The 27,660-nt window shown below is 38.9% G+C and overlaps 1 protein-coding gene and 1 long non-coding RNA gene across 4 annotated transcripts in view; one reads left to right on the plus strand and one right to left on the minus strand.

The window, feature by feature from the left end:
• Positions 1–639, minus strand: part of ZFPM2 (zinc finger protein, FOG family member 2) — a 426,566-nt gene extending 425,927 nt beyond the window's left edge. For both annotated transcript variants that reach the window (XM_059671934.1, XM_059671933.1), the window contains exon 1: positions 45–639. In XM_059671934.1, coding sequence (XP_059527917.1) covers positions 45–84 — 40 coding nt within the window. In that variant the 5' untranslated portion in view covers positions 85–639. The remainder of the gene's footprint in view (positions 1–44) is intronic.
• Positions 640–651: 12 nt separating this feature from the next.
• LOC132219622 (uncharacterized) overlaps positions 652–27,660 on the plus strand; it is a 56,932-nt gene continuing 29,923 nt past the window's right edge. The window contains exons 1-4 of one of the 2 annotated variants that reach the window (XR_009449534.1): positions 652–1,530; positions 5,516–5,570; positions 13,395–13,552; positions 17,273–17,894. This is a non-coding gene — a long non-coding RNA (uncharacterized LOC132219622). Of the gene's footprint in view, positions 1,531–5,515; positions 5,571–13,394; positions 13,553–17,272; positions 17,895–27,660 lie in introns of those variants that run through there. The other variant, XR_009449533.1, reaches the window with a different exon arrangement.

Here is a 27,660-nt window from a genome sequence, read left to right on the forward strand (position 1 = left end):
CCAGAAATAATCCCACCAACTCGCGGCCCCGCGTGCAAACTTACGTTTGATCTGCCGGGGTTTGCTCTGCTTTCGCCGGGACATCTCGGCGGCGGCCGCTGCTCCGGGGGCTCCCGCGGTGCCCGCGCTCCGGGCCGCCGCTCTCTCGGCTGCCGCCTCTCCCGCCGCCGCCGCCGGCCAGGCTCGGGCCGCCGCGGGCCGGACTCCAGGTGCTCCGGGCGCGCGGGATCCGGGAGCTGGGCTCCTCCGGGAGCCGCGGATCCACGTTTGGAGACAAGCAGGCAAATGAGAAGACGGAGGGGGGCAGCGAGAGTGACAGTGGGGAGGGGAGGGCGGGGGGGGGGTTGGTGGGGTGGAGGGGGGGAGAGAGAACGGGAATTTACAAACGAATGGACTGGGAGAGAGAAAAGGGAAAGGGGAACCCGGAAAGAAGGAAGAGAAGGAGGGAGGGGAAGGAGCGCGAGCGGAGGGGAGAGGGGGCGGAAGGCGCGGGAGGAGGAGGAGGAGCGCGCTCGCTCTCCCCGCGCCCGGGCGTGCGGGGCAGATTCCCGAGCGCCGCCGCCGCCGCCGCTCCGGGCCGCGCAGCTCGCGCTCTGCCGCGGGAGGCGTCGAGGCGCGGGAGGGAGGGGCGCGCCGGGGCGGTGGGGAGGGGAGACTAGTCCATCAGCCCAAGGAGGATTGGCTGCAGCCAAAGCCAGTCCGGACGCTCACCGGGGCCCCGGCCGAGGTCGGGTGGGGTGCCGGGGAGCGCGGCGGGGGGTGGGGGGTGGAGAGGCGCGGGGCGGACTTGGAAGGAGGCCACCTTCTGCTGTTGACACCGCGTCAGCGCTAGGCAGCCGCCAGGGCACCCCTCCTGGCAACTTCTTCCAACAGCCCCCTCGGATGGACCCCAACTCTCCTCTCTCACTCCTGGCTTAGGCGGTGGGGCACAAAGAAATCTCAGTCTCCGTAAACTTTGCGCTCCCAGTTATGCCGCCCCCTCCCCTAGCCTCCATTCCACCCCACCCCCCTTCCCCCCGCCCTCCCAGGTTCTTGGCAGGAAGGTTAGGCCCCTGGCAAAATCCTCGGGCGAGAGCCAGCTGATCACAAATGCCAACTGTGTGTCTTGGGGCCAGTTAAGTCCTCTCATCTGCCGGGGCTCTCAGGAGACCATTTCATTGCTCTCGGGGTTCCCTGGAGACCGCCCTGGACGTGGACCATCCCCCACTCGGCCCGCGCAGATGGGATGCTGCTGAGCGCTGTCCTTAAAGCGCGCTGTCTCCCCTGGAGCTTTCCTGTCATATTGTAAAAAAATTCCAAATTTGGAGACAGGCAGATATTTTTCTCACATCAAAAAGGAGGACCACTAGGTGATTAGCCCTAGGAGGGAAAGGAACCATCTCTCATCAGATCCTAACTTTCCGAGGAAGTCTGTGGAAGTTCTGATGTCCCGCCCCAGCCAGCCCCATGACCTTTAATCCTTTTAGTTCTGCGGCAGGGAAGCAGCGACGACTAATAAAAGATTTGATCTTGCCATAATTTCCCAAGCAGGTAAGACCTAATAACTATTTCATGGTTCTTTGGCTTTTAAAGTTTTGTTTCATTCTTATTCAATTATTGTGTGTGTAGAAGGTTGGAAACGGCAAGCCAACAGAAGAACAAATTTGGAAGTGATTTGCATAGTTATTATTTCGGCCAAGTTAAGCTGCATGAGGCTAGCTGAGTTTCTCATAGTTTCCTATACACTGAGTATTAAATATATTCTCCCGGGTGAGCTGGAAGTAGCGTCTATCTGAGTGGCAGTTTAACTGGCTGCTTTCTGTCATCAGTATTTACTAATAAACTCTACCCCAGTTAACATACATCCCCACCCCCCCATACCGCTGACTTTCCCCCAGGTTGTGAGATCATCCATTCTTATCTGAAATTGTGCTCCCCTTTGTCTGGTTGACTAGCCTTGGTGGGAGCCCCACCAAACTCTAAAAGCGTCTGAGGGTCAGGAGAGAGCTTTGGCTGATGGAGCATAATGCAGGCGGCTCCCTGTGCAGGAGGCACTGTAATCAGTGTCATTTATAACCCCATCAGGACATCTTCTGGAAGGTAGAAAGAGTTGCCCTGTGAAAGGTATGGCTGCGAGAATCTTTATACAGAGCTGCAGACCAATTGTGAATTTTGTAACATTACCATGAGCGCTGGTTACCATATGAGGTTGTATGGATGCATGGTCCTTTGCAGTGGAAAAAAGCACTATATTGATAAAGTCCCTCCCCTGAAGGACCAACACATGAAAGCCATCAGTACCAGGAAAAGCAGGGTAACTTGTGTCTGTGTTGTGGAATGAGTAAGCCAACAGAGAACCACAGATTTTTGCCTTCTTAATTTTCAATTCATTACAATTAAATTGGTGTGCTTAGAATTGGATGTATTATATATTATGGCTTTTAAAGATCTTTTTACAGAACTGGCTGACTTTTTATATCACCCGAAAGGAATGCCCATTGGAATTAAAATATCATAACAGTTAGTGTTTCTTTTGGCATTTGAAATGGTTAAATATGCAAAGCAAAAGAGAAACAAACAAATCTCAGCTAAAGATTCACTTTAAAAGCTGAAAGGAGCAAAAGTCAGGAGATTCAAGGCAAGACTGATAAAATAACCAGACTCCACTATTAGAAATAAATATAGTTTATTTAACTTATAAATATGCATGTTCATTATAGCTAGTATGAATGAATTAAACAAGGATACTATTATATTTTGTGCTTTCTCATCATGTTTAATGAGAATGTTAATGTTATTTAAAGTTAAATTTTTCTTTTTTCTAGTTTAACTTACTAAGGTTATAAAATAAAAAGACAGCAAAACCTATAAGCAATTATCTCTGTCCAAATGGGTATAGCAGCCCCAAACCACAGTTACATGACTATCAAACAATGATTATGAAAACCACAATTGAGAGAAGCATTAGGGAATGATATTGCAAAACCACAGCAACAAATGTGTCTGTGATATTGAAAACCACAGTTCACAACTAATACTCTGTGTATCGCAAATTACTATTTAACTATAAATGTGAAGATGTATAAGTAACATAACAAAATAATTTCTCATTTACTTAAAAATGAATTATTCATTTTCTACACTCACTGATTTCATTTCTACACAATGGTTCATTTTGAAAAGTTTCTGCTTTTGAAGACAAACCATTTAATATCATATATATAAGTTACTTTAGAAGCATAAAATATACAACTTTTAACAATATTTCCTCAAATACTAAAAGAGTTGATTTGAAACCAATTGGAAATAAAGAAACATCTATCTCAGTCGGGTTTTCTTCATAAATTTCTGTGGGAGTTTAAAGGATATGAGTTGAAACTGATTGGGGGGGGAATGAGAATATAATTCTATATTCTTAACTGGAAAACAGACATCACAATAAAATGAGATGCCTGTACCAAAACTACTTTAATATGTAAATCAAATGTTTATTTACAAATGAATAAAACAATATTGTGTGCAAGTGTATAGGGTTGCCAGGTTTAGAAAATTAAAATATAGGATGCCCAATTAAATTTGAATTTCAAATAAACAACAATAGTGGTGTTTTTTTTAAGCATAAGTATGTTTCATGCAATATTTGGTACATACTTATCCTAAAAAATAATTATTGCTTATCTGAAATTCAAATTTTACTGGGCATCCTGTATTTTATCTGGCAAACCTACAAATTTAGCATTTTAACATTTTCACAAATTTATGTTTGTTTATAATATTGTTTATCCAAAAAAAAGGCAGAGAAACCCTAAAGTGATTCCTATAAACATAGATATATTTAATTCTTGAACATACTATTTAGGGAAGGCATGGTAGAAGGAATAAATTTCTATACAGAAATTCATTATTTGGAACAGTATAGAAATGTGCTCTCAGTGTAAATGGATTGCATTCATGTGTGTCTTACTCTTGGATTTGTTTTTAAAATGTGGTGTTTTTTTTTCCCCTCCAAGGAATCAACAAATTGATAACGCAACCTCCCAGGCCTCATCTTATTAGGCAGCAAGCTGCCTTCTTTATTATGGGAGTAAACAATATTCAAAAGCTTCAGAAAGACTTAATTTTTTGCCCTTGTATCCTCACCAGAAATTGAATACAGTTTATCTGTCTTGATTTAAGATTGTGACACTGAATTGAACAAGAATACGCTACGAAAATAGTGTTTAGTATTTGTGTATCTTTATAATTTCAGCAGTTTAAAACTAAAAATCAACAAATTCATCTAAATGGCATTTCTATATTATAACTATGAAAAGGACTATCTGTTTACTTGCAAGGGAGCCAAGGGCTTTGAAAGCACCCAGTCAATCGGGATTGAAAGTTTAACTTGGGCTTCATGGAGACTGAATGCTTTAAAAGAAGCATGTGTGTACAAAAAAATATGTGCGAAGGAGCAGGTCTATTAAATTTATGAGTTTTAAAAAAATATCTGTGAAAAAAAGTCTCTGAACCTAATATGGGTTAAGAATTACTATTCTCTTTCTGTGTAAATTTTTATGATATGCTGATAAAGTGTCGATGATTTAAATTTTTACTCTTTGCAATCATCCTTTATGTCCTAACTACTACTCTGATAGAAGAGAGCCATTGAATGAACTCAGTTACCACCTCCTTCCCCAAAGTACTTGGCTGCTAACTCTGTATACATAACACACCTCCAAGTATAAAGTAAATATTAAAGGAGTAACACCCCAAATTTTAGTAGACGTGTGTTGATTTTGCCTGCTTAGCATCCATTTTCTTTTCTGGTAATAATGCTGTATTATCTTTTGAAGAACTACTCATCCTCACCTACTATTTGGTGATACAAGTGTGGCCTTTCTGAATCCCCTAATGCCTGACTAATCAGAATATTCCAGATGTTTGGCCATGGTGATTGGCTCAATGGCCCAATGGTTCCCAGAAGAGTCAGTGATGGAACTTTTTCCTAAAACCATCCAGGAAAAGGTGCTGTTTTTCTGCTGGGGTTGCTACATGGGGAGAATGCAAATATTGTTATTGGCCATCTTTGTTGGACAAATCTGTTAAGAGTGATGCCAACACAGAGGACTCACTTGGTCTTATCTTATCTCAAGATCTGATTTTTGGGAAATCCAAAGGGAGACACCCATCAGCATTCCAATATGACTTTGTTTGGGATCCATCAACAGGATCTGTTGTTTACATAACCATTCCCGTCTTGTCATTTCTGTTAAGTCTTTTCTTCATCTATTTGACTAGGCTAACGCCGCTATGCATCTTTATAGTCTTAGCATGCGTGTGATTCCTCACAAAAAGATATCAGTGATCTCCCAAGTCTGAACGAAATACCTCTTTTCAGTTGCTTTCATAATACCCTTTTTGTCTGCATAATATTGTTGCATTACATTGGCAATTTAAGTATATATAAACCCAGTTCTCACCAGTCCCCTACATGCCACAAAACACCTAACTAGATAGTAAGGTTTGTGAAGGTAAGAAACGTGTCTTTCTTTTTCAGAATGACAGCCCCAGTGCTGGACACACAGAAGATCTAACATAAATTGAAAGAAAACGTAAGTTCAGAATTATTCTGAGATAAGACAGAATTCTAATTCTCATCCACACAGTCACAGGTACAGGGAATGACAGTCGTGTTCATACAACATGACTCTATGCTCCTAAAAGATAGTTGGATCAAGAGGAGTACCTAACCCAAATATGACCAAATTCCTCCCATAAGAATCTAGAGTTAGTATCAAGAGTTTCATCCCCTACATGAGCTGGTCTCTTGAATTAAGGAGAGTAAAACCTCTTGAATTATGGCATGGTTATCACTTTGTGAACAGGGTAACAGTGATAGTTTGTCAGTAGAGAGAAAAAGAAATAAAACGAATGTCCTGAGATAAGTCTAAATGGGAACATGAAATGGCCTCACGTCCTGTTCAATCTCTTTCGTGGTGTGTAGTGGCACTGCTGCCCTTGACGGCACCAAAATACTTGTCTCTCCTTACAATAAATCCCTCCCCACCTTCCTTTTTAAAATTATATTTGGCCTAGATTAGTATTAGGTGATTCCTGTTACATTCAAGCCAAAAGACTAAACTAAGACAAAAATTAGATATCTATGACCTCAGTGTGGTTGACTGGATATTTAAGTATTTAGAAATGTCAATTTAACTGAACTTGTTGATTTCCTCCAGAAAAGTTATATAGAAAACTGTGTTAGTCTGAATTTTTCTTTAAAAACAAACAAACAGAACCTATGTGTGTGTGTGTGTGTGTGTGTGTGTGTGTGTGTGTGTGTGTGTGTGTGTGTGTAGAGAGAGAGGTGGGGGGGGGGAGAAAGAGAGAGAGAGGAGGGGATATTAATTATAGAGAATTGAGTCACACAGTTATAGAGACTGAGAAGTCCCAAGATCATCAGTTGCCAAATTGGAGGTTTATGGGAGCCAGTGGTATAACCCTAGTCTGAATATGAAAGTCTAAGAACCAGGAGAGCTGACTTATACTAGTAAGTTCCATTATGAGTAAAATCTGATGTCCCAGCTGATAGGCACCATGCAGAGAGAGGGAATTCTCCCTTACTCTGCCTTTTTATTCTAGTCTGGCCTTCAGTGGATTGGATAAGAGGCTCACCCACATTGGAAGAGCAATCTGCTCTACTCGATCTATTAATTTAAATGTTAATTTCATCCAAAACACTCTGGCAGACACACCCAGAATGTCTGATCAAATACTAGGCCAGTCAAGTTGACATGAAATTAGCCACCAGAAGCACTTTTGACTATTTTCTTTTCCTGAGCAACCCTGAGATGGTCAATAACTCTTATAAATGTTCAGTGGGTAAATCAACAAATTTTAACAAAGATCAGTAAGTAAGATATCAATTACTGATTTGGGACATTCACTTCATTCAAGGATACCTCTTAGAAAAAAAGTTCAGAGTACCTCAAGGGCATCTTGATTCATTGGCAATGCACATCTAACCCTCCTGAATACAGATATTCTGGCCCCAGATGTTGGAATTTTACTTTCAACTTTACTTTGCCACATTTTAAATAACCATCTAACAGATTACCTTGCCCATAAATTTTACAAATGTTGTTATAATCTGCGTGAGTACTGTTTATACTTCAGTGGTAAGTTTTATTTTCCAGCCTATAACTTTGGGCCTAAATTCCTGAATGCAAAAGAAGAAATTGAACATCTTTTTTGAGAACACTTGCTATGTGTATAGATTTAATCAAATCACTTATCTTTGCTATTATCTACTGGCTGAAATGTATTAAAATAATGCATTTGGATGAACTGAAGATGAGGGTTATGAATAACAATGCTAGAGCATACTGATAATAGAATCATCTAAAATAGTGGTTCTCAACCTTCTGGCCCTTTAAATACAGTTCCTCATGTTGTGAACCAACCATGAAATTATTTTCGTTGCTACTTCATAACTGTCATGTTGCTGCTGTTATGAATCGTCATGTAAATATCTGATATGCAGGGTGGTCTTAGGCGACCCCTGTGAAAGGGTCCTTCGACCGCCAAAGGGGTGGCGACTCACAGGTGTCTTTCTGCTTCATTGGAGCCTTCCAACCTTCTGCTCCACTCTAGACCCACTGCTTTCTGTGACTAAGCTTTCCTTTCATCATTATCCCAAGAATTCCCTTAATGTTGTCCTGTGTTAGATTCTTCGTTTCCTAAATGCTGTGCATTCCTCCTTTCTGGTTTACTACCCCCTTTCTTTTTTTCTCTTGTCCTGTCTTCTCTGCTCTTCTCTTTTTTCACTCTCCCTTTCTTTCTTGTTACTTTTGTTGTTGCTTTGGAGTAAAATTTAGACTCTAAAAGAAGGTGAAAGGGATAATTATATCACTTTTAAAATGTATCTTGTAATAAAAATTAAACTACGTGGCTAATATACTCCTTTAAAAACAATTTTTATTTTTATTGAACAGATAGATGTACACAGATATAAAGAGCCAATAGATTTTCAAAGCCTATAATGAAAATTAGCTGTTTCTTATCCCACTCTGCATCCCAAAGATAATTTCTGCTCCCAGAGGTGTAATCATTGTCAAATCTTATTAGCTGATTCTCCCAATGTTCACCTCATGTTTCTAAGGAACATGCATTACTACTTTAAAACATTATTAGTTTAGTTGTTATTGACTATCTACTAAAAATATGAAGATGTAATAGCTTTATACACCCCTAACACACACTTCATTCAAGTTTTCGGTTAAATCAAAATTTTTATTATTAATCAATATGGGTATGGCAATTATGTTTTCTTTGGATCTGTTTCTTTTTTCTGGAGTTAATAATTACTTTCTTTGTCATCTTCTCAGTTTTCTATGAAATATCACTATTTTATCCCCAAATCCTTTGCCAATCTAATACGGTTAAGTACATCATTACATTAGTACAAAGACATCAGATAATCTACTAGGTCTTTTCTCTTTTCCCTATGCAGGTGTCTTTCTTGGAGCCTTCCCACCTTCTGCTCCACTCTAGACCCACTGCTTTCTGCGACTAAGATTTCCTTTCATCATTATCCCACGAATTCCCTTAATGTTGTCCTGTGTTTGATACTTCGTTTCCTAAATGCTGTGCATTCCTCCTTTCTGGTTTACTACCCCCTTTCTTTTTTTCTCTTGTCCTGTCTTCTCTGATCTTCTCTTTTTTCACTTTCTCTTTCTTTCTTGTTACTTTTGTTGTTACTTTGGAGTAAAATTTCATGTAGCTCCCTGAGAATATATATATACATACATACAGACATACACACACACATATATATATATTATATATATATATATATATATATATATATATATATATATATACAAGGAATTTTTATTTTTTAAGATTTTGGCACAAGTGAAATTATACTTATTCTCCCCTCATATGTAGTATATAGTTTGGGAGGGTGCAGAATTATATGTACAAATTATTTTTCCTGAATTTTTTCTAGTTTTATTGTGATATAATTTACATGTAAAATTATATAAGTTAAAGGACAACATGAGGAACTGATAAATATATATATATCACAAATATATATATATATATATTACAAAATGATTACCACCATAAGATTAGTTAACTCCTCCATCACCTCACAGAGTTACTTTTTTGGGTGTGTTTGTGTGGTGAGAACTTTTAAAATTTATTCTATGCACAACCTCTAAGTAAATGATACCGTAATTCCACTTTTATCTACAGGGGGTACTTTCCAAGGTACCAAGTGGATGTTGGAAACTGCAGATAGTACTGAGCCCTCTATATGCTATGATTGCTCCTGTATATACATACATCCTATGATGAAGTTAAATTATACATTAGTCACAGTGAGAGATTAACAAGTAATAAAATAGAACAATTGAAACAATAAAGGAAGGCTTATTTGAACACAGGCATCGTGACACCTTCACAGTTGATCTGACAACAGAAACTGCTATTGTGTGATTTTGCTGTGAGGCAGCTTTTTTCCCCCCACGTCATCTTCATTTTATTTAGCACAGGGCCTGCCACACAGTAGGAGCTTAATAGACGTTAGTTGCATGGATGGACACACTTCCACACTGTGGAGGGCTGTGCGATAAAGGGCTGGGGTGGGGACCTGTGGAAGGACTTTTATGTAGGACTCCACCCCACACCGTTTTAGGAGCTGGAGGACAAGCAGAGGGCATCCAGGAGTCCCCATCTCAGGAATACAGTGAGGGCTCAGTCTTGCTGCCACGGGGCGGGTGGGCAGACACAGACCTGGGATTCCACGCTAAAGGAAGCCCCGGCAGGGCACGAGGAGCGAGGCCAGGTGCTGTGTCCAGTGCCGTGTCCCTCATGCCCCGCACCGTGCTTGGCATACAGAAGGTGCTTACTAATCATCACCAGCTCACTGGTGCACTGGACTTGATGGGGTGCAGATGGAAGCAGAACGCTGTTCTCTCACATGGTCCCCAACCAACCTGCTTTGGGCCATCATTCTTTATTCCTGGACGAAGTCTTGCAGGTCCCGCAGTCTTTCTAGTCACCCAGGTCTCCATTTCCAGGCAGTGAGAAGGCCAGTCTGAAGCTCAATCTCTTGTCCCTTCAAAGCTCCTGGCCTGCCCGCTGGTCCGGCCTCAGGCCCTGGGAAAGCCTGCGGTGGGAAGGGAGGGGCAGCCTCTCCACATTCCCACCCTGTTTTTTCACCCTCCATCCCCGCTCACTGCTCACTGTGTCTGCTCTGCGCCTTCTAGGAGGGGAGAGCCATGAAAGACAGGGCTGAACAAGGTCTCACTTCCCAGTGTGTTTGTCATCTGGCCGCGCCCTCTAACCTCCAGTCTGGGTTCATTCCTCCCCTCTTCCTCTCAGCAGGGTCAGCCTCTCTTCTCTGGCTGACCTGCCGCAGGGACCTGGGCTGTGATCCAGCAGCTGACTCGTGCTCTCCGGGTTCTCTGCCTAAACATGCCTCAGCCCCCTCTTCATGGAGCTGGTGAGGGGAGCTGCACAAAGCTGGTGACTCCAACTGGACCACATGCCTGGTGCCCAAGGGCTCAGTAAGTTCAGAGCGCCCTGCCGAAGGCTGTGGGGCCCGTCGGTGCTCCGTGTCACCGCTGTGATTTCATTTTCATCCACACACATCTGACCACTATCTCTTCCCTTTCCATGACCTCGTCCCTCATTCCTTGGAGAAGTTCCCTTCCCCGTTTCCACTTGGTTCTGGTGGTGCTCTCAGTTGTACTGCCTTACTCCCGCTTGCCCCAGGGTGGGCATGTGACCAAAGGCCCGGCTGACACAGCAGCCCTGCCCCTGATCCAGCCTGCTGTGCCCAGTCCCCCCTCCTGGTCCTGTGGTAGAGGAAGCACTTGATAGATGTGGTCAACTAGCCATCCTGACCTGGCAGCAAGTGGCATATGTGACAGATACAGCCTTAGTTCTTTAAACCATCTGGCCCTAGGCTTTTCTCTGGTCAGAGTTTTTTATTATTATCATTACTTCACTCTTCTAACTTGTAGTTGATCTGTTCATATTTTCAATTTCTGCATCATTCAGCTTTGGTAGGTTGCATGTGTTTAAGAATTTATCCATTTCTTTTATTTATTTTTTTCCTTGTTTTTCAGTTTTTTATTTTATTTTTAAACTTTATTGTTGAAAGTGTTACATAGGTCCTCCTTTTCCCCCTGTTAACCTCTTCCAGCCCACTACTGCCCCCACCCCAGGCCCTCACCACCCCGTTGTCTGTGTCCACGGTTATGCCTATTTGCCTACAAGTTCGCTGGTTGATCTCTTCCCACCCACCCTCGTCTGCCTTGCCTCTTGAGGGTCAACGGTCTGTTCATGCTTCTGTGTCTCTGGGTTTATTTTTGTTCATCAGTTTATTTGGTTCATTAGATGCCACAGATGAGTAAGTTCATGTGATACTTAGTCTTTCTCTGTCTGGCTTATTTCGCTCAGCATAATAAGCTCCAGGTCCATCCATGCTGTTGCAAGTGGTAAGAGTTCTTTCTTTTTCATTGCCGCTTAGTATTCCATTGTGTAAATGTACCACAGTTTTTTTTATCCACTCATCTGCTGATGGGCTATTTCCAAATCTTAGCTATGGTAAATTGCCCTGCTATGAACGTAGGGGTGCATATATTCTTTTTGATGGGAGTTTCGGGTTTCTTAGGATATATTCCTAGAAGTGAGATCACTGTTTATCTTTTCAAAAATAAATTTTATTGATTTTTATTCTCTATTTTGTTGATTTCGTCTCTATTCTTTATTATTTCCTTTCTTCTGCGAACTTTGGGCTTAGTTTGTTCTTCTCCTTCTAGTTCCTTGACATATAGAGTTAAGATTTTTCTTCTTTTTTTAATGTAGAAGCTTACTTAACTACTATAATCTTTCCTCATTACTGTTCTAGTTACATCCTATAAGTTTTGATGCATTAAGTTTCCATTTTAATTTGTTTTAAGATAGTTTTGATTTTCCTTTTGATTTCTTCCTTTACCCATGTGTTTTTCAGACGTGTATTGTTTAATTTCCACATTATTGTGAATTTTCTGATTTTCCTGTTTATTATTGATTTCATAAATGGCTAAATCTCCAGATTTGAGAAGAGTTTAACCATTATTTTTAAAAAATAAGTTTTCTGATATCCTCTTCCTCCTATCTCCTTCAGAAACGGCAATAATTCCCAAATTAGTTCTTTTCCTGGTACCCCATAGATCACATACACTTTTTTTATTCTTTTTCATTCTTTTTTCTTTGTTCTATGAATGTATATATACAAAGGCTCTGTCTTCTAATTCTTAGATTCCTTCTTCTACTTGGTCCATTTTGTTGTTATTGCTCTCTGTTGCATTTTTTAGTTCATTCATTGTATTCTTCACCTCACAATTTCTTTTTGGTCCTTTTTTTTTATTACTTCCATCTCTTTGTTGAACTTCTCGTTTTGTTTGTGCATTGTTCTCCTGCTTTCATTGAATTATGTTTCTGTGTCTTCTTGTAGCTCATTGAGCTTCCTTAAAACAGCTATTTTTGAATTATCTGTTGGGTAATTTACAGAGCTCCATGTTTTGGGGATCAATTCCTGGAAAATTATTGTGACCCTTTTGTGGTGTCATTTTTATTTGAATATTTTTATATTCCTAGAAGTCTTGAATTGCTATCTGCACATTTGAAGTAATAATCACCTCTTCTGATCTTTACTGACTGACTTTGGAAAAGAATTGGGTTCCTTCAGCTCTACTAGGGTTCTGAGGCTTTCTCAAACATTGTTTGGATACATATGCTTCACGCTTCTTGCTCCCTCTTGTGGCAGAATTGTTAAGCTTCTATGCTTTTACTCCATCCAGCTTCTCAACAGGCCAGTTACTGACAGCTTTCCTTTTGCTTTCCCAAAGGTAATGTTAAATGCTCAAGTTCGTGGCGTGCAGATTCAGTTCACCTTTCTGCACATGCTCACTAGCTGTCTGTCAAAACTTGCTTTTGCTACCGTCAGAGGCACATTCCATGGGATGGGGGAGTGTGTACATGTGATGCACAGTGTGCTACGGGTACCCATGGGCTCGTTGTGGGTACCCACAGGTGAGGCATATCAGCAGTTCATGACTCAGTAAGATCTATTCCCCTGATACCTTTTGAGAGATGGCTGCTGTTCTCCCAGCCTCTTCGGCCCCTTAGTCATGAAGCTCATGACTCAGCATTCTAGATTGGTTGAGAGAAAAATTGGCCCCTGGCAGCGTCCCACAGCGCTGGGAAGCTAGGCACTCACTCGCTCACTTTCACTTCGTGGGAAGGGTCTTGGGCTGAGGAGGGCTCTCTTGGCACTGAGCTGTGCCACCTTGGAAGAGGGGTAATGTGGATAATGCCAAGCTGTTCCTCTCACTTTTTTCAATTCGCCTGGTCTTGGATATTTTTTGCTCCAACAGCGTGCTGGAACTTCTCTGTTGGACTCCTGGACTTCCAGAAAGGCTGGCTCATCCACGGGTGATTGCCTAGATCAGTGTTCTCCAGGGCTCCTGGATCCTGGTCAAGAGAGCCTAGAGCCAGTTCATGGGCCACGTCAGGATCCACAACCAGGACCAAGGTCTGTTTGCTTAACGCCCAATTCATAGGTGGGCAACACTGCTCCCGGGTGCCTTGGCATGTGGTGCTGGATAGTTACCAAATTGTTTTCTGTGGGGGACATAGCAAGGGACAGCTTATTCCATTATCTTGCCGATGTCACATACCACCCTCAGGTTTTAAACACAGGGCTTCACTGACTTCTGTTTCCGCTGTTGTTCTGAGAAGTGGCCGCTTTTGTATTTTATGGAAAATTTCTTTAGCTCTCTCTGTCTTCCACATCTTCACTGAATTTTTTTTATGTGATCATATTTTAATTTCTTAGACTTCTTTTTTGATTCTTAAACAGATCTTTTTCAGCTTCCTGTCCTTATTTCCTCTTGTTTTATCTCTCTGAGGCCAGTAATTATAGGTTTTCTTTGGAAATATATCCTTATTTCTCTGAAAATGTTATGTTTCCTCAGTGCTTCTTTATTTTTCCTATGTTATTTAGTACCTGTCTTTCATGTGGAATTTTCTCATATATCTTTAGTTATTCTTGGTTTTCTATTTTCTAATATGACTGAGACACTAAAAACCTATACGTACATTGTGTATATGGAGAGAGTGGGGTTTGGGTTTTGAGGTTAGGGTGGGAACCTTGCAGCTGGAGGTCTCTGTCTATACCTTTAAGTATTTATCTCTTGGGTTCAACACATTCCCCAAAGAGAAAATCTCCAATACTCAGTCGAAGAAGGAGCTTTAGTACCTCACTGTTCAGTATAATCCCTTCTTTCACTATAGTGTTCCCACTTCAGTTACTATCACTGAATACAGAATCCCTCTGGGTTTAACCTCTGAAGAGTAAGTCTCAGGCTTCAGACCACTTTGGTGAGCTGACACCTGGCAGCATAATGTGAAAAGAAATTTCAGGGCATCATTGATTCTTACACAGATTTTCACCAATCCTTGTATTTCCTATCCCACCTACATCCCACTTTCAAGGATACCAGTTATTTGTATTCCATACTTTTTCTGTTTTTCTTTTTATTCTCATTTTTCTGACATATATCCTTAAATGACCTCCTCCGAATGTTGTACATATGAAATGAAACTCGTGAGTATTTATGTATGTGAAAAAGTATTTATTTTGCTCTCGTCTTTGGTTGATAGTTTAACTGGGAATGTAATTCTAGGGTTAGAAATTATATCTTTACCCTGATAAATTTGAGAGTATACTCTTCGGTATTCCAGCATTCAGTATTCCTTGATCGGGAATCTTATACAAGTCAGACACTTTGTGTGTTATTTACTCTTCACTTCAATGATTTTTTTTTGGTTGTTTTCATTATTTCCTCATTAACTCTCTGTTTTGGACTTTTACAGTTCTATACTACGCTAGTAATTGTTTTAGGAATAGGCAAGGGAACCAATTCTGGACCTGGGAGAGTGGTTGGAAGCTTTTCTGAGCGGAGGGAGTCCTTAATTGCTCTTAAGAGAGAATTATAGAAAGAAACGAGGAAAATACTGCATCACTTACTTCTGTCATCTATTTTTTATAATGAGGAAAACTGCCTCTAAAACAAGGCTAACTCACAGAGGAGTGAATACCAAAGAAAATAGTGTTCCAATGAAGCTGAAGTCCGGTCATACTAGGCTTAGCTGTTTTGCTTTTACTGGTAGATTTCCCATTACACGAACCAATACAATTTCTTTTGTTTACGCCATTAGTATTGTTTTGCTTTTTTGTTACTCAAAGCTGAAAGAGTCTTAAGTGATACTAAGTGGTAGAAAATGTTTTTATCTTTCATTTTGGAGTCAAATGGGTGGAGGAGGAGTGGGAAATGTGGATGAGGAATAGGATTGTCAGTCACCCTGTGGTGTGGTTTCGAAGTCAGGCTTTCAGTTTAGCTAACAGCATCCCTGCCACCCTCTGTGTAGCTGCCAGTTCTAACTCTTGTGCCTCTTGGGTGTGTCATACACAGAATCTGGTATTATCATGGTATCTGGAGACAGAGTACTTGGGATCAAACCTTGGCTCTGCCACTTCTTAGCTAGGTGGTCTTTTGCGTGTTATTAAAGGCCTGTATGCTTCAGTTTACTTATATTCAAAGTGGAAATATAATGGCGTCTAATGCAGAGGTTACCTGCATTAAATGCGTTATTATATGTAAAGTGTTTGGCATGTAGAAAATGCTGTTTAATTGTTAGCTAATAACAAATTACTTCAAAGCTTTTCTTGTCTTCTTTTTTTTAGCAACAGGACCCTAACTATTTTCAAGATGTTCAGGTAGAAGTACTAATTTTCTGAGATTACCTTCCAGCTAGATTTGGCTATGCAAGGCACTTCGGACTAATAAAATGCAAGTAGGAATCTACTGGATGAGACTTTTAAAAAGTGAAAATTTTTTGTGCTCAAAAGTAAGAACGTGTCTTTTCCTTTTTGGCCTATCCCCTTGTTCATATCTGGATTGGGACATCTGCTTGGATATAAAAGAGCCACTTTGCAATCATAAGAACAGAATCTACACACTTGGGAAAGTGGTTGGAAAGGAGAAGGAGCCAGTCCTGATGACTCCCTGGAGCAGTGTCTCAGCCTTGAGCTGAATCTGGAGTTCTGAGACAGGGCACTTAGGATTTTTTTTTTAAATATTTTATCGATTTTTTACAGAGAGGAAGGGAGAGGGATAGAGAGTTAGAAACATCCATGAGAGAGAAACATTGACTAGCCCCCTCCTGCACACCCCCTACTAGGGATGTGCCCGCAACCAAGGTACATGCCCTTGACCAGAATCGAACCTGGGACCTTTCAGTCCGCAGGCCAACACTGTATCCACTGAGCCAAACCAGTTAGGGCAGCACTTAGGATTTTGTGACATCCAGCCAAAGGCGATTCTAACTGCTACCCAAGGGACCTCCTGGACAGGGTGGTCCTCTCTTCTTGTCTTCTGAAATCTTGGTTTTTATGAAAGTTATTTTATTATTTGGCTGTATACTTCAATAGATTTCCGTCCTCCATTTACATTTTAGAAATTGTTTACCTATCTGCAAATAATTTCAGTGGCTTCTTCCCATCCCCCCCTTACCTTTAAGGTTTACTCCTTTTCTATCCTGGTATTTTCTTCTCTGGAGAAAACAGAAATAACAGTAATACCCATCCCAGGGACTGTGAACTTTAATGCTTTCAGAGGCCAGGGGCAATGTAAAAGGATGAAATATCCAGATGTAAGTTATATTGATTGGTGAGGCCTGCGGAGATATGGAGAATATATGTTCCTGTTAAAGGGGTCTTAAGACAATTAAAATAAGTATTGTGCCACTCAAAGAATATAAACCTGAAGGCCCAATCTGACTATAGGCTGCCATTCTGCAAACTCTGATTCTGACTTGCCCTGGCTGGTGTGGCTCAGTTGTTTAGGTGTTGTTCTCTGCACCGAAATGTTGCTGGTTTGCTTCCTGGTCAGAGCACATGTCTGGGTTGCAGGCTTGATCCCTGGTGGAGGCTATGCAGTAGATAGCCGATCATTTTAAAAAGGATCAATAAACTATTGATAGTTTAATAAATGATTATTTTTAAAGTTCTGATTCTAACTTAAACACATTTATTGATGAGAAAGAGCTCTCCTATTTACTGATCTCACCCAAACACCATCAGTAACAACAAAGCAACACACAGTCAAGACCTCTTAACATGAAAAGTGTATTTAGCTAAATACTTCCACTTGTTTTCTTCTAAATAGTTTTTCCCATTTTTGGTTTTTAGCTGATACAGAAGATGATACTGTAAGTCTAATATTATACTCAATAGGAATAACAAACCAAAGTCCTCTCTGTGGGGGTTGCTACAGTTTGGAAGAAAACCAACTCCACGCAAAAATGCACGATAGCAAAAATACGTATTTCCCATCCCTCCCTAGTTTCTTTAATCTTCTTGGCTTCCTGTAAGAATGCATCTGAATGGAACCAACCAGAGACCAGGCCTATGCCACTCCCATTTCCTACAGAGATGAGTGCATTGCGGTGGCAATAAAGGCTCGCTGTGCTGGTTCTGGAGATGGGTTATTTCTTCGGTCCTACACACTTCCATCTGCAAAGACAAAGGTTTTTATCAGCACGGAAACTGAAGTTCAGAATGGAAAAGTGTACTTCTATGCACTAGAAATGAACAGTTAAGAAATCGGGATGCTTAAGCAAATGGATAGTGTACTGGACTGATAATCCAGAAACCAGGATTCTAGTTTAGACTCATCAAGTTAGAACATTGTATTGATTCCTTAGCCTCAATGTTCATATTGGCAATCATTAAATATTTATCAAGTTCTAAATTCATTGACTCTGTAATTCTAATGTTAGTTTCAAGTACTATATCTTAGATTGAGAATGTCTAAAGGGCAGGAAATTTGTCTATTTTATTTGTGTAGTGTTTATACACCTAAGATGATCTTGAAAGTGTTCTTGATAACGTTGACAACTTGACACATTTTAGAAGCATTTTCCTTATTACCTTTTCATCTCTACTTCAGTAATATGTTGAGGAACTCCATGCAGGGAAGACCCAAACAATTATGTCTCTGGAACAAGTTTCATTGAGAAGTCCCAGTCCAGAAGTCTGGATAAAGAGAACATGAACTTTTGTCATGTTTTTGGCAGTTGTGGGAAATAAAGCCTAGTTTAATTTAGTACAGAGTATCGCCTTAGGATTTTCGTAAGATAGATAATGCTTACTAGAATATTTGACAGGAAGATGTTTTGAACTACTTACTGTCATTAGGAAATGTAGTTCATGACTTCAGACTAGGGGGTTTTATTCATATCTACACAATTTCATTTAAATATTCCCATGGTAATAAGAAGCTTGGATTTGCAAAGACCAAAATAGATAGGACCAATTAATAGTTTGTGTTTCAACTATATTCTAAAACCAGTTTTTGACTTAACTTTCAAGTCCCCTTTTCCTGTAAAAAAAAAATCTGCTCTGTCACATTGCCACACAACATCCTGTTTTCCCAGGCTGCCAGGAAACTGTCCACTATTGATGCCTGAAATGGAGAAACACTTCTCACTGTCATCTTCTCTGATCAAAACTTGATCTCATCAACCTGAACTACTTAGTTGAGATTATCAGGAAATACTGAGTATTTTCCCAGTTTTTATTGATGATGTAAAAATCTTGGTTTCAGTGAAATATAACAAAACCCAGATTTTCATATTTAAGATAATATCCCAGTGTTTGAATTCTCATCTTTCCTCATCAGTCAGTAAATACACTTATATCATGTGTCCGCTGTGCACCTAGCCATTCTGCTCAGGACTGGATTTGCTACTTGGAGAACAACCGAAAAATAGACTTAAGTGACAGTCTAAGGTTTTTCTTACCATAGTGGCTGAATGCTACAAAGCAGAGATTCATTTAAATGGAAAGCAAATAACTTTGGATGGTAAATTATTAATACTGCTAATTATTACACTTGTAATCTTACATTTTTATAACTAGACAAACTGGAGACACTAAACGTAGTAAAAAATAAGGAAAGGGAAATTAATTTTGGATTTTCAATAGTAAGAAGTCAGTGCTTGCCCCACCAGTGTGGTTCAGTGGTTGAGCACTGACCTATGAACTGGGAGGTCAGGGTTCCATTCCAGGTCTGGTCACATGCCTGGGTTTCAGGCTGAATCCCCAGTAGGGGGCATGCATGAGGCAGCCTATCAATGATTCTCATCATTGATGTTTTTATCTCTCTCTCCCTCTCCTTTCCTCTCTGAAATCAATGAAATCAATAAAAATATATATATTTTTTAAAGTCAGTGCTGGTTGGACGAAATTCACTCACCGATTGATTCATTCATTCATATATTCAATAAAATATACTTTATCAGTGTTTGTATCATACCACTCTCCCTTTGAAAAGCTGGAGCTAGAAAGACTTGCAGTCATAAAAAGATGACAATATTTAATAACTGTGCTCTGGGCAGGAGGCGATCTTAAGAGGAGAAGAAGAAGAAGCTGGAAAAAAGGGAGCTGGTAAATTTGACCACTCAGATATCTGACCTCAGGCCAGCCTGCTTTCCTTCATGATGACACTTTAGTCAGAGCAAACAAGAGCAAGTGTATAGTTTAGAGCAAAAACAAACAACAAGCTCATATCTTTCAACCTTTTACCAACAACTACTATTTCTGTATGTGAGTACTTGTATAGTTTCAATAAAACAATCTGATTGCAGTAACAGTTGGTTTGGCAGTATCTGTGACCTAGAACATGCATTAGTTTTTCTTTAGTATAGCTACAGGTTTACAGTTCACCACATGGTTAATGCTATGGAAATTTCACCCTACTCAAGTCAATAACAATATACAATATCAATAAACTCGGAAAAAGATGCAGACATCAACGTTAATTAAATGAATGCCTCAGTGATTTGTTCTCCGTCTCATTCTTGGCATATTTGTTTAAGCCTATTAAGGTTTCTTTTTTTAAAAAATATATTTTATTGATTTTTTACAGAGAGGAAGGGAGAGAGATAGAGAGCTAGAAACATCGATGAGAGAGAAACATCGATCAGCTGCCTCCTGCACATCTTCTACTGGGGATGTGCCCGCAACCCAGGTACATGCCCTTGACCGGAATCGAACCTGGGACCTTTCAGTCCGCAGGCTGACGCTCTATCCACTGAGCCAAACCGGTTTCGGCATAAGGTTTCTTTTTTAACACTGTGAAACAATTTTGCCATATGAGACTTTAGATGACATTGCCATAACGTGGGGGGAAAATCTATTTAAAGCAATTTTTTTTAAGTTGTATCTGCTCACCTGGTGTTCCTTGTCTCTCATAGCTAATTATTGATGACAGGGTACCTTGAACTCAGGAAAATAGGCGGCAACAGAGATTCTTGAGATCACTGTGAACAACAGTTTGCTATGAATTAAACATAAGCATACCCAATAAAGAGTGAAGATTGCACACTGGATTTCTAATACAAATATCTAGAACTTGTTCATGAAAAAAAAATGATGAGAATGATTAACCACTATGTAAAAATGTGACTTAAGAAATACCCAATGAAATATTACTTATTAATGGGTTATGATGTGTTATTGGTTAAATTGTGTCACCCTGCAATTCATCTGTTGAAATCCTAACCTTTCAGATTTCAGAATGTGACCTTATATAAAGATGGAATCTTTACAGAGGTAATCAAATTAAAAGAAAGTCATTAGGATTGGCACTAATCCAGCATGACAGGTGTCTTTTTAAAAAGGGGAAATTTGGAGACAGATACACATGCAGAGAGAAAGCCATGTGGAGATGAAGGCAGGGATTGAGGTGGTGCGCTTTGACAGGTCGAAGAATGCCAGAGATTTCCAGCAAAATCCCAGAAGCTAGCAGAGAAGCAGGAAACGAATTCTTTTTCAAAGCTCTTAGAAGAAACGAACCTTACTAACACCTGGATCTTAGATGCCTAACCTCCAGATCTGTGCTTGAGACAATAAAGTTATATTATAAAGCCATGCAATTTGTGGTACTTTGTTATGGCAACCCTAGCAAACTAACGAATATATTGCCTACTGCTTTGTTTATTGCTCTAATGGCTTCTGTCTGTTTGGTTTTGTAACTTTCTGTGTCTACTAATTTAGTAATAACAATGATAATAGTAACAGCTAGTTTTTTTGATATTTACGATATCCCAAGTTTTGTTTTTATCATTTTGGACCCTATGAAATATATGGGGAAGGAAGGAAAGATTTTTCATGTGGAAAAAAGTAATTTTATTACTTTACTAAGCATTCATGGACAATATTAAGTATGCTTTTTTTAAGTAACTGAGGACGTTGTGAGCTATTCAGACATTAAAGAAAAATGAAGAAAAAGAAGTAAGATGATTATTTTCCAAACTGCTTGGGGAGTGGGAGCGGGCCTAAGCCATCTGTCGGACATCCTTACACTGCCATGGAGGCGGAAGAGGATCCCACCACCACCTCTGTGCTCACCAGCTGTGAGCCCGGCTCAAGGCTTCTGGCTGAGTGGTGCTCCCCCTGTGGGAGCACCCTGACCACCAGGGGGCAGCTCCTAAATTGAGCGTCTGCCCCCTGGTGGTCAGTGTGCATCATAGCAACTGGTTGTTCTGCTGTTCAGTTGATTTGCATATTAGCCTTTTATTATATAGGATGTTATTGAACAAAATGGCATTATTAAGACCTGCTGCACTAAATTCAAATAAGGAGTCCACAGTGAAGAGTGAGGCAAATGATATCAAGAAGTAGGTTCATAGTTTAATATTGTATACAAGATTGTTCATTATATTATATTTCATATATTTTTAAACCCATATAGGCTGATATATTTCATATAAAAATGAGGATAATAATAACACTTTCATAATAATATTGTTTTGAGAATTAAGTGAGACAATACATATAGGTAACTGTCAAAATGATAAAAAAGTTAGTGAGGTGGGACAGGTTTTATAAAAAACAATGATCATTAGAAGCTGTAATGAAAATACCTAGCAATTCAACGAAGGAAAACATTAAAAATGTAATAAACAAGATCCATATTAAAATTCACTCTATTAGCAGGATAGATAAACACCAATTCAAACAAATGGAAATATAAACTGGGCCCCTAGATAAGAAGATTGAAATGTGTAGAGATGTCACTCCTTTAAAAATCAATTTATATGTTAATCATGCCATAAACAAAATTTAAAGTAAACCACTAACAGGGAAGTATTTTTCAAAGAATAACTTTTGGCAGAGTAATAATATTTTAATAATACAAACTCTTCTAAATCAATAAAAAATAAGATTCCAGAATTTAAAAATAGACAAAGGAAATGAGCAGATAATTTATAAGTGCTGAAATACAAATAGCCAATAAACATACAAAAAATGTTTAACCACACCAGTAGTCAGAATTATAAAAATATTAAAAAAGCAGTAAGTTACACTTACCAAATTAGCAAAGATTTTTAATAATCTAATGATACTCTCGTGGGCAAGATTTTCATAACAATGGCAGGAAAAGTTCAGGAGTTTCCTCCACATGTAAACAATTACAAAACCTGCCAAAAATACTAAAAACAAAACAAAACAAAAAAAAAAAACCATGTAGATGCACCAGAAATCATCGAATGGCAGGCAGAAACTTGAGAATCATTTGTGCTATAAAGACTACCACTGCTTTGGGCAAGAACTCCCACTTTGTGGCTTTCTTGTCTATGGGAGTTCCACAATTCCCCCATCTCAGATGGCGAGAAACCACAAAACTAAATAGTTTAAAGTAGCAGATAACAGAGCTCAGAGCTGTAGAAGACCTGGCAATTTTATACTCCAAAATCTGAATATAATCTCTGCCCAAGTCACTGGCTAACTGTTTCAAGCTTGATTAATAAATAAATAACAGCATATGGTAACAAAATAACTTAAAAGATCTTTGAAGAATATCTTCCTCAATGGATGCCATGTACAAATTCTAAGATTTAAAACTGTATGTATTATGTGTTTTTGTAGGGGGACATAAAAGGAAAGAAGGAAGAAAGGATTGTGTACCTATATTCCAGCTGTTGGCTATCTTCTTTGCCTCTTGCTTTAAGAGGGCATAGAGCCCGGCCTGTGTGGCTCAGTGGTTGAGCATCAACGTATGAACCAGGAGGTCATGGTTCAATTCCCAGTGAGGGCACATGCCTGGGTTGTAAGCTCAGTCCCCATTGTGGGGTGGGCAGGAGGCAGCTGATCAATGATTCTCCCTCACCATTGATGTTTCTCTCTCTCTCCTCCTCTCTGAAATCAATAAAAATATTTTTTTAATAAACAAGAGCTCATAGATATTCTTAAGTGAATTCACTTCTAACCCTTCACTTCGTTGGGTCTGTATTCTTACACAAGGCAGGTCGTCTGAAAACGTGCTGTGATTTATTTTGGATTCTTTTGCCACCACCCTCTTCACTGTTAAAGATTTTCATGGCTTTTAAGTAGATGATGGTAGGTACCAAACTGCCATTATCTTCAGATTCTTAGATAAAATAAATGAAAGAGGTAGTGATTCTATTTTAAAATGTCAATACTTGCAGCCTGTCAGAAGTTATGTTTTGAAACTGTTTACACGGGATGAAAATATCTGATGTGAGCCTAAAAATGTTCAAGGTCTTTCAGAATTTATTTTCAAGTATAAGAACAAAAATGTAAAGTCCCTTGCCTAAAGAATCCTGTTAAACAAAAACCTTTGTGAGTAATGTGAATTTTATTGAGGATCTTATAGGGGAGATAGCTCAGCAAACTATTTTAAAATGTTTTACTAGGTATTTTGTGCCCCCCAACACTTTTAGAGCACCTGGCCACAGCAGGTTTTGGTTTGTTTTTTCCTGCTCTCTCATACTTACACGTTGACAGGCACCCTTCCCTGCTCCAATGCACTACTCCAGCTTCTAGCTCTAGGCTTTTGTACCTAAATTTATATTTGTCCCTCTTGCTACATAGCACTCCCTTCTTAGCAGCCTGTTCAGCAACCGTCTTTTCTTACTTGAGCCTGCTTTTTTTTGGCTGTTCCTGTATGAAAATTATTGCATTTGTCAATAAAATATATTCTATAAACTAGAAGAAAATTCTCCAAAATTTTAATATTTTTTATTTATAGGGAATTTTTATTTTCTTCTTTATGGTTTTCCCATATTTTTTCTACATTTTTTCACAAATATCATGTTCCATTATAATGAAAAACTGAGACATAAAAAATGAGAAGAAATAGAATAAAGACTTACGGGAACTTAAAAATTACAAAGGCAGCTTCACAAGGCAATGGAAAAGGGACAGTTTGTTTATTTATTTATTTATTTTTTTATCCTCATCTAAGGATATGGTATTTTTGTATTGATTTGAGAGAGAGAAAAAAACCATCAATGTGAGAGAGAAACATTGATCAGTTGGCTCTCACACGTGCTCCCAGAGGGGATCCAACCTGCAAGCTAGCTATGTGCCCTGACCTGGAATCAAACCTGAAACCATTTGGTGTACAGTTTAAAAAACATATTTATTTCCTGTTTCCTAACTCTGTGGGATACCCTTTCAGTTCACAGATTTTAAAAAACAAACAAAAATCCTTAGAATTGCCCATTTTCATGCAGTGGTGCAACTCTCCAGCTGGACCCTTCCAATCTAGAAGGTCAGTGTTTTAACCCAGTATTCTCTATAGAAAGACCTTTGTTCAGTAGATCACATAGTTGTCTGTTTACTGCTTTTAAATTCCAATGGGAATAGACTCGAGGACCTGAGCAAATGGCAACCTGAGAACCAAGGGCCAGTATGGTCTATACTTCAACTTTAATCACAGGCACATTCATTTTGTCTGTTAAATATGTAGGGGTACCAGGTCAGGTTCTAGTTGACAAATATCTTCTGTTACAAATATAAAAAAAAAGTCTGAGAAATTTTCATTAGTGTAAACATTTATATATCATTTATAACCATTTCTCCAAAAATGATGTCTAATGCTACTCATTAAACCAGGAGAAAACTTCCTTTCTTTGGAATTTGATGTGAATCAGGAAGTATGAAACAATAACTGTATTCTCAATTAAGTACTCAACAAATAAAGAGCAAAAATTTCTTATGCTTGCAGAATTCCAGAAGTCTTCCCAGTGGAATACCATTTAGCTTTTGTAGAATATTGCCAATAAGAACGTGACTTCCGTAGAGATTATTTTTGCTAGTAATATTTTCCACTGCAGCCTAACCTTGGCTTATCACATAAAGGAAACTAATGTATGCTGAGCACTTAGACAAAGAAGTAAAAGCGTTTTTCAATTTGTCTGTTAATATTATTCTTTTAGGTGATAAGCCTTCCATTATAGTATTTCATTTAAGAGTACCGCTTTTCCTGTACCAAGGATATTGATGGGAATTGACTCTATATAACCTGTTTACATATTTTTTAAAAATATTCTAATACATAGCACCAAAAGAAAAATAGTAAGGCAGAATTCTTTAAGAAGAGTGGTTTTCTTGGGTTTGTCATCTTTGGGTATAGAATTTTAACTCTAATAGTTAGGTCGGTCACTGTTCAAGTGTGTGTATTTGAATAATTCTGGGATTCTTTACCTTGAGTAAGAGGTATGTCGGGGTATGAATGGGTAAAGTAAGTATGAAGACGTACGGAGGTAAGACTCAGCCATAACAGTGTGCCAAGCACTGCTCTATGCCACTGTTTGCAATAACTCATTTAATCTTTACAACAACCTTAGAAGGAAAGAAAAAACCATTATTATCTGCTTTTGGAAATAAACTCGTGTATACTGTGAATTCATTTTGAAAAGGGTTCCAGGAATACAAAATTGGAAAATGGTGCTAGGTAAACTGGATAATCACATGCACAAGAATGAAATTGGACCCTTATCTCACAACGTACAAAAAGTCAATTCAAAATGCATTAATAATTTAAACATAGGATCTAAAATTATAAAACTCCTAGAAGAAAACATAGGGAAAGGCTCTTTGACAGTGACTTCTTTGGACCTGTAACCAAAAGCACAGGCCCTAAAAATAAAAATAAACAAGTGAACCTTGACAGTATTATGCTAAATGAAATAAGCCAGACAGAGAAAGACAAATACTATATGATTGCACCCATATGTAGTCTAAAAGAAGCAAAACAAATGAACAAACAAAACAAAAATAAACTTATAGATACAGAGAATAGATTAGTGATTACCAGAGTGGAGGGAGTTTGGGGGATGGGTGAAATGGGTGAAGGGAGTCACCTGTAAGGTGATGGTAACTAGCCTTGTGGTGGTAATCACTTTGTAATGTACCCAGATGTTGAATTATAATGATCTACAGCTAAAACTTATACAATAAAATAGTTTTTAAAAATTAAGCAAAAAATAAATAAAGTAAGTGGGACTACATCAAGTAAAAGGATTCTGTACAGAAAAAAAAATCTCTCAACAAAATGAAAAGGCAATCTACGGAATGGATGAAAATATTTGTAAACCATGTATTTGATAAGTAGTTAATATCCAAAATGTATAAGAAACTCCTACAACTCAATAACAAAATAACAACCAAAACTTAAAAAATTAAGCAAAGGACCTGAAAAGATATTTTTCCCAAAGAAGATATACAGATGACCAACAGGCGTATGAAAAGACACTCAACTTCATTAGCCATCAGGAATATGCAAATTAAAACTACAATTATCATCTCACAACTGTTAGGATGGCTATTATTTTTTCTAAAAGAAACACAAATATAACAAGTTTTGGAACACTGTTGGTAAGAATGTAAAATGGTTCAGCTCTTGCAAAAAAAAAAAAGTGGAGGTTCCTTAGCAATCCCCCTTCTGGGTATTTATTCAAAGGAATTGAAATCAAGATTTCAAAGAGATGCCTGCATTCCCATGTGTATTGCTGCATTATTGACAATAATTAAGATAAGGACACAATTAAATGTCCATTAATGGATAAGTGGATAAAGAAAATGTAGTACATATGTATAATGAAATATTATTCAGCCTTGAAAGGGAAGGAAATCCTGGAATTTGTGACAATATGGATGGACCTTTTTTGGGGAGCATTATCCAAAAAAAACCAAAAAACAAGATACAGAAAGACAAATACTGTATGATCTCACTTATATGTGGAATCCAAAATACTAAACTCATAGAAGCAGAGAGGAGAATGGTGATTGCCGTGGGCTGGGAGTAGGGAAAGATGAAGAGGTAATGGTCAAAGAGTATAAAGTTTTAATTATACAAGATAAATTAATTCAGGAGATCTAGTTTACAGCATTGTGCCTATGGCTACTAATATGGTGTTGTATACTTACATTTTTTTATAAAAGGATAGATCTTATGTTGTGTAGTTAACTCACACACACAAATAAAATAATAAAGAAGGTGGGACGAAACTTTAAGAGGCTATGGACATGTCTGTGTTCTTGATGGTAGCGATGGTGGTGTATACTTATCCAAAACTCATCAAGTTAAATATAAACAGCATTTTACATGTCAATCATACTTCTATAAAGTGGTTTATAATTTTTCCAAATTTTCCTTTATAACTGGTAAGTAGATAGCTACATTGAGTTTAGTCTATTTCAGATGTCCATTCACTCATTCTACAAATATTTATGGCAAGCCTACTAATTCTGTGGGTGACTAG

This window comes from Myotis daubentonii, chromosome 17, assembly GCF_963259705.1.
Source record: "Myotis daubentonii chromosome 17, mMyoDau2.1, whole genome shotgun sequence".
In the NCBI taxonomy this organism is placed as follows: domain Eukaryota; kingdom Metazoa; phylum Chordata; class Mammalia; order Chiroptera; family Vespertilionidae; genus Myotis; species Myotis daubentonii.